General features: G+C 38.9%; 2 protein-coding genes across 3 annotated transcripts; one reads left to right on the top strand and one right to left on the bottom strand.

Moving 5' to 3' along the window:
* The first annotated feature begins 368 nt into the window (after positions 1–368).
* Positions 369–4,035, top strand: LOC141400583 (probable serine hydrolase). Of its 2 annotated transcripts, XM_073979830.1 has the most exons (4): positions 369–507; positions 641–752; positions 2,525–2,664; positions 2,736–4,035. In XM_073979830.1, exons 3-4 carry the CDS (start codon positions 2,536–2,538, stop codon positions 3,624–3,626), a joined length of 1,020 nt encoding a protein of 339 aa, XP_073835931.1. In that variant the 5' UTR covers positions 369–507; positions 641–752; positions 2,525–2,535; the 3' UTR covers positions 3,627–4,035. The 2 variants fall into 2 exon arrangements, with proteins under 2 accessions (XP_073835931.1, XP_073835932.1); XM_073979831.1 differs by lacking the exon at positions 641–752 and having other exon boundaries at positions 375–507; positions 2,736–3,779.
* A 5,422-nt stretch (positions 4,036–9,457) lies between these two features.
* Positions 9,458–16,451, bottom strand: Tsr1 (Tsr1 ribosome assembly factor). Its single transcript, XM_073979829.1, has 7 exons — positions 16,162–16,451; positions 16,020–16,099; positions 15,440–15,959; positions 13,995–14,832; positions 10,490–10,613; positions 10,158–10,424; positions 9,458–10,085 (listed from the first exon to the last, which is right to left on the bottom strand). The coding sequence occupies exons 1-7, from the start codon at positions 16,265–16,267 to the stop codon at positions 9,600–9,602; spliced, it is 2,421 nt and encodes an 806-aa protein (XP_073835930.1). The 5' UTR covers positions 16,268–16,451; the 3' UTR covers positions 9,458–9,599.
* Between the last annotated feature and the right edge of the window lie 1,388 nt (positions 16,452–17,839).

Raw genomic sequence — 17,839 nt, 5'->3', positions numbered from 1 at the left:
AGTTTACATCTTTTACAACTTTTGCCGGTTTTACCATTTTCAAAAGTAAAGGAACAGACCAATATTGAAATGAAATTTAAGTCATGTAAACATAGCATAATTATTTCTCCCCACATAAAGTGGCAACTCCGTATACTAACAGATGTCTGTTATAACAGCTGATTATTCAATTACGATTTTCTCTCGCTGTTTTCATTCATTTCCTAGTCATAGCACATTACATACGCCAATGGTGCACAAGAAGAGAATGCTATTTTGGGTTTTTGTATGGGAAAGAGAATTGTAGTTAACTTTTTCGTAAAGACGCGTGCATGGCTGCATACGCTGAAATTTCATTCATTTTTGTAGATATTATTTTCTATTAAAAAGATACAGTGAAATACATTTGTTACCAATTCCAAAATCTCGAGAGGGACAAAGTCCATAGGCAAAAAACAAACATTGGCCTTCAAAAAACAAAACTGTCAAAAGGAAATACACAGTGCAACATTTGAAATCATTGTCAAGGTAAATCTTTGTTGCAAAAAATAAACGCAAAGAAATTAAACAGCGTGTTAAAGCAATGATGACGTTCAGAGTTTTTTTTTTGCATTACATTGTGTAATTTGTGTGTAAACATTTGTTGTGTTCTGTTTTATAGTGAAAATACCCGTCGCTCCAGTGTAAAAGTGTGACGAGTGCTTTGTAGAGAGAGGGGCAGTCAAGCGGTTGTGTGTCTTGTGTCTTTATAATTGGACTTTTTCTATAAAGATGTAAGTTGTTATTAGAAAATAGTATTTGTTATTGATTTAAATTTTTTGATTTTAGTTTATGGATTTATAGATATCCACACTACTTTCTTGTCGGGGGATATTTATCATTGAAATAAGTACCACTGTCTGATCTCATAAAAAAATCGTCTAGTCACATTTTTGCCATGTTCGTCGTTATCTCAAATCTTAATAGAAACTTTGACAGATTAGTTGTTATTAAAAAAAGTTCTGATTATGTATAATTGGTTTGCTATGAAATTTACACACGTTGATCATGATGCAATTCTCCGAATAATCAGATTTTAAATGAAATCTCAATGTAAACCTTTGAAACCCCCCAAGTTGACTCACGCTACATGAATTTACCAAGCTGTATGAGCTTGAATCATAGAATTTTAATTTTAAAAGTAGACGTAAATCCTCTAGAGTCTCTTCATTGTCTTTGCTTGCAGAATTGCCTGGATTCAGTAGCGGAACTGTCCTGTCATTTTTCCAGAATTCGGGAATGATGAGTTTGGCTATCGACAGGTTAAGTGGATATAATACAAACTTCCTTAATTACCAGTCCCTCTGCCTGAAAACAATGCACTAGTCAGCGAATTGAATTTATATTTACCTATTTTTTGTAGCCAATCTGACTCCTAATTTATTTTTAAGCCAATCTCGTTGTCATTTTGGTTTTGCCACTGTCGAAATTGTAATGTTGTCTGATCAGAGGATCGAAGTCCCATCGAGGATAGTCGATTGATATAGGTTTTTTACTCTGTGGTGCGGCCAAAAATATGCCTCATCATCGTGATGGTTTTAGACCCACAAGTGTTAAGACTAAAATCCGTCCGCCAATCTTGTTGCGTGATTAGTACGCTCGATAACTCACCAATGAATTTGATCTCTATACATAGTAGTACTTCTTCTAAACTTATATCAAGATCGAAGATGGACTCGAAGTGAACTCTTGCGGAAACGTCTTCTGCAAAAGCTTAACAATTTGCGATTAAGTGCAGTTTAACGCCTGTTCGTGTATCATTTTGAAAATTTTACAGAAGATAGTTTTAGTAATACTTATTACAACGGAACAATTTTCTTCTTTCGTGCGTAAGTCCATACTTCCTGAGATACCCGATTTGGTCCAAACTTTGTATTTCGTAATATTCCATCGTAAGTCCATACTTCTTGAAATATGGGTCTTGACATTTCGCAAATGTGTTATATTAACTCCATTATGTTGCTTAAATGCGTGCATTGATAAGTAGTCCTTGTTATCCTGTTAACATCGATATATATAAACTATAGTTTTCCTGGAGAAATAATCCATTACTTCCCGAGAAAAGGATAGGAAATGTTCAAAGTTGAAAATGTTGTCTGCGCGAATAAAATTTTCTTTTAAATCGTATCGTCTTTTTGATATGTGCTTAAAAAAAGGATACCTATATTGGCAACCCTGAAATTGTAAAATGGACATTTAAGCCCAGCCATAGCTGAGAGTACATAGATGTCGGTAAGACATGGGCCATGAAATTGCATGCATTTATTACACTTCCCTCAGGAATATAACCATGATTCATTGATTTCTTTAAAATGACTTTGAGATAACAGTTACAGTTGTCAATCGCTGACAGCATGATGTGACTAGGTTGCAGTCAATTCTACAGATATTTATCCAAACTTTCCCGCGTGGTTGTGGTATCAAATAAATCCTGCCTCAACTCCTTTAAATCCTACTAATACTATTCCCAAATACATACATATATAAACATTGTCTTTCATTTCAGTTTGGTGCAATATGTCTGTAGCTAAAACAAAACAAATATTTGTATTCTTCCGTCCTCTGAGTCATCAATTAAGAAGAAACCACTCTTCCTATACCTCCGGAAATAATGAACCAAAGCAAAGAAAATTTGCCACGAGAGATGTAAGTAGAACTCACACAGTCAAATAAATCCTCTGGTAATTACTTTTTAAAATCTCTCCTCTTGTTTTCAGTTTGAAGAAATCCAAATTCCCGTTCCTTGGGGTTACATAGCTGGCAAATGGTATGGACCTAAACACGAGCGGCCATTGGTTGGTTTACATGGTTGGCAAGATAATGCTGGTACCTTTGACACCTTAGCCCCCTTATTGCCACGCGATTTACCCTTCTTGGCCCTTGATATGCCAGGTCATGGTTTATCTTCGTGGCTACCCGAAGGTATACATTATCACTCCATCGATTATGTCACCCTCATCAATCGCATTATGGAAGAATTTAAATGGGACAAAATATCCCTAATGGGTCATTCAATGAGTTCGATAAACAGCTTTGTCTACAGCGCCTTATTCCCGCATAAAGTTGATTTGTTAATTGGTTTGGATGTCCTTAAACCACTAACAAGATCTGCCGAAAAATTGGTCACAATTATAGCAGAACGTATCGAAGGCATTTCGAAAGTTGAACGTAGAATGCGCAACAAAAGTGAACCTCCAGCCTATGAATGGGATCAACTGGTGGAACGATTACACATGGGTACAGATAAATCGGTAGACTTGGATACATGTAAATTTCTATTGAAACGTAATATTAAACCCTCCGAACATGAACCCCACAAATATTACTTTTCACGTGATAGTCGCCTTAAGAATTCACTATTCTATGCATTTTCACAGCAGGTACCGGTTGAAATGTCTCGACGCATAACTTGCCCCCATCTATTTATAAAAGCTTTGCAGGCTCCCTATTATGAACGTAAAGAATACTATGACGAGGTATTGGCCATATTGAAAACAAAATCGAATTTTGTATATTACGAAGTCGAGGGCAGTCATCATGTGCATTTAAATGAACCGGAAAAAGTGGTGCCAATTATTAATTCCTTTTTGGAAAAGTATAGAAGTTAGGAGGTAGGGAGCGAGTGTAAATTTGTATAGAATGAGGCTATGTACCCATATAGTAGTGATGGAGCAATTAGGCTAATTTATGTGTTAGTAGGTAGTATATATTCCTATTGTTGTAAATAACTTTATGATTAGCTAAGTTTCGTCGAATTAGTATCATTGGGAAAGATTACGACTTGGACCTTTCTTAACAGCAAAAACATTGTTAAAGAACAATTGTTTTATAAAACCCATGGATAAAAGTCCTATCTATAGATGGCATTCAAAGGAATGCGATTTTGGACACGTTAAAATTAAATTTGAAAATTCATGCTAGGATGCACATATTTTATGTGCCGTCAATTAATTTTTAATCATTTTTTACCACATTCATGAGACTGAGGAGATACGATAGGATGCGGCAGAATTCGATAACCTTTTTACAGTGCTTAACCGATCGATAGCGGTAAAACTGGACAGGCTGTTGTAGCTACTGAAATCTGGCAAGGATGACAGCAAATGTGCAACTACTCGAGTTAATCTTGTTCCGTGCGAGAAATATGAACAAGCTTTTTACGCCATGAATTGGTATGAGAATACCATTCAGAATGCAGTTCGCCGCGAGAATAATGCAACTACCTTAAGATTTTCTGTACCAATGAAACTGTTTGACCACTTGTAACGCGATGGGTCGGTGTTGTGTTATGCTATGTGTATCCAGTATGGTTCCCAAATAAACGTGCGATCGCTTTCAGCCCTTTAATTGTGCATCCGATCCCTATTAAAATACCTTCGGTCAACCATCCGAAGCTGATTTCTGACATTTCGAACTCCACTCTTCCAAATGTCACAAGTTGTATATAATGTCAAAAGTTATAAATGAGAACCTAGCCCATAGGGACAAGGGCAGTTCCAAAAACTACAAAACATGTACTTACTTAGGGAGTCGTTCTTTTCGGCAGATATTGCGCCGAACAATAATTTCAGTTGATTTAGGATAGGATACAGAGCTTTTGGGCCATTGATTAAGGAAGCATGGACATGTCCACGAAAAATTGTATATCTCTGTAAAAAGTACCACAAGGAGTTATTTCGGTATAAATTTCCGAAGAATCCTCGAACAGATCAGTAGTGCGATTCTCTAACCCATTTTTTGAGTTACCGACAAAAAAAAAAAAATTATGAATGAAAAGTTCAACAAAAGTTGACAACACTCTTGCTATCGGTAGAACTTTACGATTGTTTTTTATTCGTCGCTAACTTACCGAAAAAACATCGGTAATTACCGAAATTATAAGCATTTTAATTTTACCGACAATTGTCGCTAACTCAAAAAATGAGTTAGAGAATCGCACTACAGATCTTAAATTGAACTTAAACAAAAATCTTGAACTTTTGTGAGAGTGATATCCGAAAGTCGAATTCGAACACTCAATTCGTAAGATATCGTGCTCATCAATCCTTTTAGTAAGTGCCGATAGTTTTTTTTTTTTTTTAGGGGAAATATGGACGTCCCCCGAAAAGATGTGTACCGTCGTAATATAGGCCGCGTGGATAACATACTGCGAACATTTTCAAAATGATCCGAGGCATGTTTTAAAACTGGACTTAAGCGAAAAAAAAATTAAAATTTTGGAGGGGAGGTACCCGAAAGTGTCGACCGGATATAGTCCATATTCGAATCTAATTTATGGCTCGAAAAAATATTGCGACGCACAAAATTTGAACCAAACTTCAAGATGGAGGTACCCAAAGCGGTGGACCGTTATCACCTATCATCCAACTTGAACTACGTTTGGACAAAATATTCAAATAAGTCGAGTTGCGAGATCAACAGTTGGCACCAAATCCGTTGATACGTTCGAGAGTTATCGTACGAATTTTTACAGCTTTCGGGCAATTTTTTCAAGATGTATCTAGCTTCTAAAAACTTATATCATTGTAATAGGGGCGCGATCACCCGCTGTTGCAAAAAAAGGTAATAATAATTAAAAACGATTCGACAGCTGGTCTTAAACTGCACTTTGTCCGAAAAAAAATTGAAATTTTATGGAAGTACCCGAAGAAATTGGCCAGTATAGTCGATATTCCAAACTGATTTATTTCTGCTAGAAATATTACGTTATGGAATGTATGAACCAAATCGGTTACTCGCTTCTAGTAACCATTTTTTTTTTTGAAAAGCTTTGAACTTTTGTGAAGGAGAGAGGTACCCAAAGCCTTGGACCGATATAACCCATCTTAGAACTTGAACTAAGCTTGGAGAAATATTACGAGATCGGGACCAAACCGGTTGATACGTTAAGAGTTATACAGGGCAATCATGAATATTTCCCTCGCAATTTTTCGTACGGAAAATAATTTTAACAAGTAAAAAAGTATCAGTCGGCTTTGCCGACAGAGATATACCCTGTGCAAATTGAAACACTTTTTTCACAAAAAACTTATTTATTTAGGGGATTTCAAAATTTTGATCGTATGAACCGACAAAAATGTTGATTAGGATTAAAGTTCAAAAATGTTGCGGAAAAGGTGATTAAAGGAATGGACCGACATGGACCATGGGGGTGCCATAGGGGGTTTTTACACCCTTCCGGCTGTTTTTTCAAGAAGTATGGACTTGCCCCTGAAACAACTTTTACCATCGTAATTGAGGCAGCGAATGTAAGTTGCTTCAACAAAAATCAAAGTGATTCCATAGCAGGTCTCAAAGTGAACTTATACAAAATTTTGTGTGGGAGGTACGGGATGGAGTGGACAAATATAGTCCATATTCGAACCTGATCTATATCTGGTAGATATTATGAGAATGTGTAAAGTATGGACCAAATCGGTCACTCCCATCAAGAGTTATAGTGCCCACAATTTTTCCGAATATTTTTGAACTTTTGTGGGGTAGGTACCTGAAGGAGTGAACCGATATGGCTTATCAACGAACTTAATATTAGTTTGGAAACAATATTATGAAGCCCAAATTTGGGCCGGAATCGGCATTTCCTTTCGAGAATTATCTTGCGCTTCCACCCATAAACATGGTGTCATAGGGTTTGTTTATCAACTTTCAGGCTATTTTTTCAGGAAATATGGACTTGCCCCTGAGGAAACTTGTACCTTCGTATATGGGATAGTGAATACAAGATGTAGCAGGTCCTAAACTGAACTTTTCCGAAATTTTGTGTGGGAGGTACTCGAAGGAGTTTACCGATTGCGTCCATATTGGATCCTCATCTAAGTCTGTTAGAAATTTCATAATGTACAAAGTATGGACCAAATCAGTTACTCCCATCACGAGTTATCGTACGCACAAATTTTCCGAACATTTTCGAACTTTTGTGGCGGAGGTACCGGAAGGAGTAGACCGATATAATCCATCTTTAAACTTGAACTAAGTTTGGACAAAATACGAAAAATACGAAAGCCAAATTTTGGACCGCATCGGCATTTCCGTTCGAGGGTTATCTTGCGCTCCAACCACTACACACGGTGTCATAGGGTTTTCTGTAACTTTCAGGCTATTTTCTTAGAAGTATGGACTTGCCCCTAATAATACTTATAGCGTCGTATAGAGGACAGCGAATACAACTTGCGTAAACAAAAATCAAAGCGATTCGAGACCAGGTCCTAATCTGAACTTTCCGAAATTTTGTGTGGGAGGTACCCGAAGGAGTGGACCGATTGAGTCCATATTGGAACCTCATCTAAGTTTGGTAGAAATTACCAAATCGGTTCTTCCCTACAAGAGTTATCGTGCGCACAAGTTTTGTGACAATTTTTGAACATTTGTGGGGGAGGTACCTGAAGGAGGGGACCTATATGGCCCATCTTCGAACTTAAATCGTATCTGGACAAAATATTTCGATACCCAAAATTTGAACCAAATCGATTGATCCGTTCGAGAGTTATCGTGCGCACCAGCCTGCCAGACAGACGGACGGACATGGCTAGATCTACTCAAAATTGTCTGAAACGGATATCGTACAAACATACTTGGGGTCTAAAACCATTATTTCGATGAGGCACATTTTTGGTCGTATCAAAGTGTAAATACCCTCTTTAGCCTAAAGGCTGCAGCGTATCGTTAGGTCCCAATCTGCATGTAGGCATGTGTTGGGTAGCGTGTTGTTAATTTGGTCCAATATGAATTGTGGTGGCTGCATCATCCGGATGTTAATAATAATATAATTGTTCCACAAACATCCCAGATGGGACAAGGGAGACTTCTCTCATATCAATGAGTGCACCCCGATTCATATTGGGGGTTATCATGAACGGCAATTCCCCGTGAATTTTTTCACTTTCTCCCTTAAGTTACAACGGCGGAAAAACAAAATTCACGGGGGAACTTTCATTCATGATAACCCCCATTATCTCAATAATATGGGACCTACAGTTTATCGCCGAGTCCGAACGGCGTGTCTTAAGACACCACTTGTAGAGAAGTTTTACACGGCTGAAATACTCAGGAAATGTCGCCAACATTACTGAGGGGTATTTTGCCACCGTTGAAAATTGTTTGATGTTGCTTGGCCGGGGAATTGAACCCACGACCTTCAGCGTGCAAGGCGGGTGTGCATACCATTGCACCACGGTGGCACCCAAGGGTATAAAAAGTGAAATTATTTAAAAATCAGTGTCTTAAAAGGTTGAGAACTCCTAAAAACTTTATTGTGGAAAATCGACAAAATATTTCCTTAAACAAAAATCAGGGTAATCATGAATGTAAACTTACCGTGAGTTTTGCCGTTTCAACATAAAGGAGAAAGTGAGAAAACTCACGGGGAGTTGATATTCATGATTGAGCTGAATATGAAAATAAAAATTTTGAAATTGTGAAAAGGGAACAAAGTCCGCACAGAATTTTTATTCATAATTGCCCGGATATTCCGCTCCAACCAAACAGATGACGACTCCAACCTGTCTGAAACTGATTTCCTCCAAACATACTTGGTCTGAACCACTATGTTCATTTTTGTCGAAGAGTGTATACGACTATACCCTCGTTAGTTTAAAGGTATAACTAGCAGATACCCTTCCGGTTGTGTCATTTGCAATACACCTTTTTTCCGTGAGCATAAGCAAACATCTCCTGCAAAGTCTGCCGTGTCCCTATTCACTTTCTGTACGTTAGAAGTCAATTAAACCTAGATATTGTGGTCGCAGGCAGGTGTCCCCCATTTTTCATAAACCGAACATACTTGAGGGATAGTCTTCAACAGTCTCCTTCTAAGTACTCGAACTACATCAACCCGGTGCAAATTGCTAAAAAACATTAGCTGGTATCTGCTCGTCGGTCGATCCGTCTTCAAATATGCGGTCCCAGATTGGACGTCCTTCCTGAGCGACACGCAATGGAAAAAACTGCGTCCAAAAATAATCCTTTCCTAATTTCCATGGGTTGGATTGCGTTCAGATGAAATATGTGGATTTTCGTAACGAGGACACCAGGATGCTGCAAGACAGGCAACATGGTGACTTGTTATCAGCCGAGTCACCATAACTTAATGGATTTCTTATTAAGTCGGACTTCACTGATAGTGATGCGGACAAAAGCTAGGGATTACAACAAAATGTCATGACGAATACAGCCACTTAAATGTAGCATAGACGCTTTTTACAATAATACATCTCTTCTGTTCTAATGCAGTGTGGAATATGAAACGTCCTCAACATATTCATCTCTGTCTCCTTATGTTTTAAAAAAATGTTTTCCAAGTCGAACAAACAATAAATAGCTTCCAAAATACTAGGCCTCTGCTAAAAAACTGCCTCATAAAATAAGTTTACAGTTTTAATTGTAATAGATTTGTTTTTATCCTAATTTTGTAAGAAATAGAATTTAAGTACGAGTATGTATGTTTTGTTTTGTTTTTAATAAAAAAACACATTTTAATTAAAAAATTCTAAAGTTTTTTTCATTCCATTTCAATTAACTATACACTTTATAAATAATGTATTTTGCGGTGTGTGTGTTTGCAAAACAATGCTCACAATTTTCTCCTATTCCTGCATAGCTTCTGTTTGGTCAGTTTTCTTTTCATCTTCACAGGTTATTAGGCACTCATCATAGGTCCATTTAGGATAAACACGTTTAAACAAATACATAAACACTGTATCATAGGAACGTAGCTGTCCATCGAAATAGCATTTCATGTGACCATGTGTACCCAAAGATTCCTTAATATGACCCAAACGACCACATTTGGTACGTAGTTTAACCGGCTTAAAGTATTCCACATCTTCCTTGTTAAAGAACATGTAACGTATGGTGGCAGATTTACGATTAATACGCATTGGATGGCCACTCAGAACGACACGTTTTAGAATAATACGATCAGGATTGCAGGAGAGCAGACAACCTCTGGCCACTAAAGCTAATGTTGAATCGGGATTTGTTTTGAATGCCAAAATTGGTGCTGGTGGAAATTGTATGGGAGCATAAAAGGTGGCACATACCGTTGTGTGGGGACGGAAGTAACGTTCAAACTGTAGTAGGAATTACAAAAAAGAGAAATAATTAAAGTTTACTGCAACAGATTTGTTTGTTCCATTGTTTACCTTATGCTTATCCCCATTGGTATGCTGACTGAATATGGGATTCACCACAAATCGTCGATAACCACATTGTATTATCAGCCTTTCTTTAGATTTAATGGGTACCTCCGAATCGGGTATCCTCTTGAGCACCGCATTCACTACAGACATTTGATGTTCATGCGGCAAAAGGCCATAAACAATAACATTATCTGTTAACTGGGCCGATTTGAAGGCATTCCATTTTGTGGCCGGAACATTGGCAACATAGATGGTTATATACCAGCCAGGCTGAAAAGACAAAATTAAATGGATTTAAAAATTTAATGTGTAAGTAGATTACAAGAGAGTCTTACCACAGCTCCATCAATTTCTTTGGCCTCATTAATGATGCGTCGCTTTGTACGCTCAAAGTTTTGGAATTGATAAATACGGGCATAGTCATATGGGAGATTTTCTTTGGGATCCCAAGGTGAGGTTCTAAAAAGAGATGAGAAAAAAAAATACATATTTTTTTACAATCATATTTGACGGGAGGATCCCAAAACTTATGTATATAGTTCCCAACAATAAAATAATCGCTTGATCATGGCTCTAATGACGCGTACATGGAATGTATGCACTCTCGCCTTACACAATGCCAAGCCAGGCAATATCAAATGTTCAAAAATACCCCTCATCGTAATCTTGGCGAAATTTCCTGAGTATTTTAGTTATGTAAAACTTCTCTACAATTCATGTTTTAAGACAAGCCGTTCGGACGCGGCTATAAACAGTAAATCCCATAGCTAATATGAATCGGGGAGCACTCAGTGATATGAGAGAAGTCTCTCTTGTTCTCTCTGGGATGTTTGTGTGGAACATATGTATGTATGTAACGGGAAGACGTGGAACTGCCGAGGTTGAGTTGCTTGCTCCTCTAGGTTATAGGCTTAACAATAGCCCGTTTTTGGAAGGTCATAACTGACATCATGAGTTGTGGCATTCGTCCTTGGTAATGACCAGAGGGGCACAGGATTATCTGACTGTCTGACTGGTCTTAGGTGACTTTAATGCATATCATGAATTGTCGCATTTGTCCTAGGTAATGACCAGAGGGGTATAGAATTTTCTGAGCAGATTGATAGCTTTGTACGGTCAATGAGGAAAAGAGGCACTTTCGATAATTCTGGTCGCCCCTACCAAGTGTCTCAGTTCGCCAGACATAACCATCGTGCCACTTGGTCTGACAAATGGCATCACCCGACGTTTCACTTGGGTCAGACCATCTCACTATAATATTGTTGTTGTAGCAGCATAGAAACCTATGTAGGCTTTGAGGCAGAGTCCTTTGCCGGTCGGTCATCACTAGGGGTGCCTGTAGGTTTGGTGGTGCACTCAATAGCCTTTTCCTTTACCTGTCGGTTCGGGTTAAGCTTCTGAATAGGTTTCGGCGCAGCACATTTGCCAGAGGCAGTAGGCTTAGCCGGCTCCACTACTTTTTCCGGGAGGAAGATTCTTTCCACCTAAAGCTCGCGATGAAATTCACGCGGGTAAGTTCTCTCGAACTTCCTTGTGAACTTCAGCTTACCCCTGACGAGGTGGACCTCCCTCGCCGAATGCAAGTTCGCATCTCTCCCTACGAACTTGCGGAGATAGGATACAGCACGTTTGTAGTGCTTTGTATCCGATGCTTCTCGTGCAGATGCAACTTTCGAGTCGCTGCCCATTGTCGGGGTCTCGTTAGATTCCCCGTCGTCGGACATCGTTTCAGTTGCAGTCTGCTTTGAAGCCTATTGCCGGCAAGTGCCGACACAAGACCAGTCGGAATCAGACTTGCATCCGGTTGGGTATCAGGGTTCGCACTCCCTTTGTTAAAGTCACAGCAAACTTCCTGTGTAGACTTGGCCGGGATCAACGTGGTGTCCAGCTCATCGTCAGTCAGGGTCAGATTGTGTAACAATTCCTCCGGGAGTGTGTCCTCACAATGCTCATCCGGTACAAGCCTATCCAGCTGGTCGAGGAGTTCCCTACTTTGCCTCTCTAAACTGTCATGTATAGTTCTGAGGGTCCCGTGAAGGTAGTCCCCGCTCACAACTGCGGTCCTGTCTGCCGTAGACTGGCTTTTACCAGCCCTGGCTAAATCATGTTCCGTTTGAATTGCCGGGTCGTCATCTATTTTGGGGGTTGGAATTGATGCACTTGTAACAGGTACAGCTGTAGGTGCCAAGGCATCCACACCTAACACAGCCGGATCACAATCACTTGATTTCGACGACACATGGCTTGTGGTCACACCAACGCTTGCCGCCGGTACTGGGTTATTAACTCCCTGCACCGTAACTTTATTTCTCCTGTTCTTTCTACCCCGATCTAATTTTTGGTCCATGAGGGGTCCGAAGACCCCCAGGGTCTCCACGATGTGCGAAGTCGGGTCCGGCTTTTGTTTCCCAAGGACGGCTCCGACTCCACACATAGCAGTGATCCCTTCCCATCCGCCACCCGGGAAGACGCGCCTGGTAGGAGAATGGCAAACTCCCCCAGGAAACCGCTCACTATATATCTATTGGTCGAATTCCCTAAGTGACGATTAGTAAATGATCGTTATGAACATCGTCCAGCCAACCCACAAAAGACCCCTGAGTCAGGGAGCTACCACTGGAAGTTAACAGGTTGGATGGTGACCTCAAGCGGAACTAGTGGTTAGATCATATGGAGAGTTGCAACATTGGAACTACTTATTACGACCACGGTTAACCCACTCTCGAACCCTGAGAAGAAGGAAGATAGGACCTCCGTCACGTTTGGCGACGTCAATCTGACTGATGCGAAGAGGTGCGCAAGTTTTTTTGTCGAGCATCTTGGGAGTGCCAGATCGAAGAGTAATACGTCGCATTAGATATCTTCTTGCCGAGGAGGAACAACCACAAAGGAATCATTATCGATGTCATCCTTTGCCCGATATCTAAAAATGCCACGGCAGCGCATTCTTTCCTGCCAGATTGAACTGAAACCTTAGTGTTTCGGCCAGGAGCTGTATCAAACCTATGATGCTTCTACGTAGGTTTTATGCTGCTACAATAACAACTTAATCATCCAAAGCGTTTAGCACAGGCAGAATCACCACAGTCGCGAGTAATAAATACTCTTGAGGCTTTACTCTTATCCAGCAGCCCATCATCAGCATAGGCTTTGTATGCAGAAGAAGGCCTTCTGAAGTTCTTCCATGGAAAAAGAAGACTTTCTGAAAGTCTTATTTTTAAAGAAGGCCTTCCAAAGGTCTTCTATCGGTATTCTGGAGAATTAAGAAGAGCTTTTAAAGGTCTTTTATGGAAAGAAAAACCTTCTAAATGTATACAAGGGAAAAATAAGACCCCCTAAAGGCCATCTATGGAAAGAAATTCTTAAGGTCTACTATAAAACAGAAGAACTTTTTAAGATCTTCTATGAAAAAAGACATTCTAAAGATCTTCTAGGGAAAGAAGAAGACACTTTGGAGGTCTTCTTTGGAAACAAGAACAACTTCTAAAGGTTTACCCCTAAGAATAACATCACATGGTCTCCTATGGAAAGAGGAAGCAATGAAATGTGCATTGCTGGTCCATCATATTCAGTTCAGTAACAGAATTCCAATCACTAACTACCCAAGGTTCTAGGGGTAACATGACACAGCTGTTTGCGACAAGCTGAAATGTAGGAAAAAGGTTCTGAAGTCGCTAGATGGCAGCACATGGGTACGGATAAAGAAAACTTATTGGCCACATAGGGCTTTGCCCTCGTGAGACAAATGCTTAACCTGCTGGGCATTAAAAGTAAAAAAAAAATTATAAACAAAAATATTTCACATAAATCTTAAAAAATAAAATTCTCACAACAACTCACCTAAACGATTCCAATCCTCTAAATTTCTGGAATCTGTCTCGGGCTGGTATATCTAAGGGAGTATCAATTTCATCGGGCCACATTTCATCGACACGAGCCTCTTTAATCTTTTTCATGGTTTCCCGCTCCTCATGGAAATCCATTTGCTGATCGTATTTTTCATCATTTATGGCAGCATCAGAGACTGAGGCGGTATCAACATATTCTTCAGTATCAGATTCGGGTTCTTCACATTCACCATCAAATGATTTATTTTCGCAGGACATGAATTCATCTTCATCATTGTCATCATCACCACTATTATCATCATCCATATCTTCATCATCATCGTCCTCATCGGCTTCCACCTCTTCAACATCTGGAATCCAGGCAGCTTGATAGGCACTATAACCTTTGGGTACACGTTTAATTAATTTCATTTTTTTCGTTTCCTTTTGAGACTCGGCAATTTCTTCTTCTGTGGGCCATGTCTGTTCAGCATCCATTGGATCGGGAATATTTTCCGATTGCAGTGATGTTTGTTTATTGGGATCTGCTTTGGCAACTAAACGTATGTCGGATGTATCTTGATTGCTGCGATATTTTTCTAAACGATAGGGATCGTGGGGGGCATGAATTTCAGCCATTTGAAAATCACCCAAGCCGGTAATGTGTACCAAACCATTAACGTCTAAGGGGGTGCCACGCAGAAAACCCGTAACTTTAAGGGTACCTTCATCTTCGGCGGGATTAGGGTTGGGTATAAATTCAACATAATCACCAAAGAGATGAGGACGATTGTTGCGATTGTAGATAATGTTTTTCTTCTGGCCACCAATTCGACGCATTACATTTAGACCTGGAAAGAGGAAAAAGTATTAGATTTAAAGGGAGCAATATTAGTTTACATTACGGATACTCAACAAAATTAATCTGATAATGGACAGTAACCCAACTGCTGTTGCGTTGCCGACAACAAATTAATAGAAATTTCCATTTCCGCATTGAAATTTATACTTTTTTACAATTAAATTAATAGCTAAAGTTTCTGAACATTTTATTTCAAATTTCTATCGTTTCACTTATTTTAATTGTATGATTTTCTCTTCTGGCACCGCAACTACAGTTGAGTTGCTATGCATAATTGAATCCTAAATATTGCCTTTAAAATCAAAATTATAAAATTACTTTGCTTTTAGATCATTGGGTTGATTTGACGAACAAAAACTATTGCAAATACGAGTATGACATCTTGTGATGATCCATATAAGTATTATATATCTAGGACGTCCAGAAATGTCGATACCTAAAAAAGAAAACATTTTGGAAGTCCCCTCGAAAGCCTGTATCTTAGGAAGTTTACATACTGCATAACTCGTTCTCAATAGCATAGTAAGACTAGTCACATTTTCAAATCTCTTGCTTTCAGTTGCCTATTTTCAAAAGACTTTCCTCTTCTTTCTTACCTTCCATATTTGTATCCAATTGCATAACCTTTTCCTTGGGCAACAGCTTTGAAATAAATTTCTGCACTGCAGCTTTGGCACCACTACGACGTTTCGGATTTAACGATTCCAAATCCATAAGAGCCACCACAGGCGTGGGTATACTTTGCGCAGACATCATATTGAAAATACGATGTCCCCATTTATCGAAAACATCATCTTCACCCATTGCTGCGGAGGTTAACATGAGAGTAGTATCACATACTTTCAGGTAATCCAAAACAGCCAATTCATTGCCACGACCGATAGGTGGTATGATAAAAGCAAAACGTTGCTTAAAACGCGGCAAGTTCATGTAGGTAACACCCGAAGGGGTACGTTCCACAATAGCCTCTTCATCACAACTTTCTAAAATTGCCAAAGCTGAAAGGGGATCGATTTGTTGGTGCATAGGCAGAATGCATACCAAAAATGGTGCAGTATTTTGACCACCCAATTGACGTTTCAGTGCCAAGGCTTCTTCACGTTTGTTTTTACGCAGCTGGAAAAAAGAACTCGTATTAAATTTGGGGACTATATTTTGTAAAGTATTAAAACTTACCTGGCTAATTTGATTACGCCTTTGCTCTTTGCGTTGAATTTGCTTATGTTTGTGGGAAATGGCCGTATTCGACACCTTGCCTAGAAATGAACAAGATTTTCATTAATAAATGTCCATTATTTAAGATTCTTATACCACCTACCTTTCAGTGCATTATCGATGGCACCCTTTGACCGATGTCTTCCAGTTTTGTGGGCCTTATTGGCCTGCTTCAATGGCCCAGGCCGATGAAAAACATGGTCCGCCATATTTCTGCTACTTTTTCAATAGATTTCCTTCAATTTTTCCTGTTATTTATTGAATTTTTTATGAAATGTCGTTTTAGAACTATGGAAGCACATGTATTTTCGTTTTCACACAACAATTAAAAAGAACAAGCATTTGACATGTTGCTCTGTGTTTGTTGTCTCCTAATTGTCAAAACAGAAAAACACCGTGAACAGGGTGTTTCAAAGAATATATCAAAGACAAATACAACAAGATAAGACATTTGTTTGCTATCATTCTTCAGTGAATGGCTTTTGAATTCAAAGACATAAAATATATGGTCTGTTCCTTTACTTTTGAAAGTGGTAAAACCGGCAAAAGTAGCAACAGTTGTAAACTGCTCCCATATGAATTGTATGGTGTCTGAAGTAAAGGAACGCTTTTCGAGTAAAAAGTGGCAAAACTTGAAGATTCTTGCACGTAAAGGAACAGAGCTATAGCCTTTACTTTTGAAAATAGTAAAACCGGCAAAAGCAAAGCGTTCCTTTACTTTAGACACCGTACAATTCATATGGGAGAAGTTTACAACTTTTACTACTTTTGCCGGTTTTACTATTTTCAAAAGTAAAGGAACAGACCATATATATACAGTTCCATGTCTTTGTCCCAATTTACATTGGGCGAGTTTACTTGCGGCAATTGTCATTTTGTAGGAGAGAGAGGTGAGGCACATGGTAACCCTTTGCCTCTCAGCACCCTCTCTCACCTACAAACTGACAATTGCCGCAAGTAAACTCGCCCAATGTAAATTGGGACTTTGTTGAATTAAACATAATAGCTCTGTTCCTTAGGACGCCATCAGACCATCTGCTTTTTCACATGTATGTTGTCACTTTGGTATACTAATATACAGAACAGCTGATGTCATACATGTGAAAAAGCAGATGTTCTGATGGCGGCTTTAACGTGCAAGAATTATCAAGTCTTAATGAAATCTTATCTGGATTTCCTTTGACGTTTAACCTATGAATTTGACAGTTGAAATCGAGTGGATTTCGTAAATGTAAACCAAGCATTACCACTTTTTACTCGAAAAGCGTTCCTTTACTTCATACACCATACAAATCATATGGGAGCCGTTTACAATTTTTACTACTTTTGCCGGTCTTACCATTTTCAAAAGTAAAGGACATTATTTCCTTTTATAAGTTTTGTACGTATTTAACCGAATTCAACTATCCAATTGACATAGAATTCTTCTGGAATATATCCTTGAATTCATAAATTTCGTTTCTGATACTATTACGTGAAATATTCCTCCTAGATTGCGATTTTAAATTACCTGCAACCTGCATTGTTTGTCCCGGTCCACACTAGAGTGATTTCATTAAAAAATTGCATGAAATGATGCGTCTCTAGATCGACTTCCATACTAGTGTAAAATCATAAAATTGCTGTAGTGCGGAATTCGATTTATGAACGCCTAATTTCATGAAATTTTTTAATGAAATTCACGCTAGTGTGGACCGGGACTTTCTGTTAAGGGTAATGTTTCTATACATTGTTTCATAAACATTTTTTGTTGCATGCATTTTGTCTAGTCTTATAGCTCA

This window comes from Musca autumnalis, unplaced genomic scaffold, assembly GCF_047663935.1.
Source record: "Musca autumnalis isolate F117 unplaced genomic scaffold, ASM4766393v1 scaffold_4, whole genome shotgun sequence".
In the NCBI taxonomy this organism is placed as follows: Eukaryota; Metazoa; Arthropoda; class Insecta; order Diptera; family Muscidae; genus Musca; species Musca autumnalis.
The sequence above is the reverse complement of the archived record's forward strand: the minus strand, read 5'-3'. Positions and strand labels throughout refer to the sequence as shown.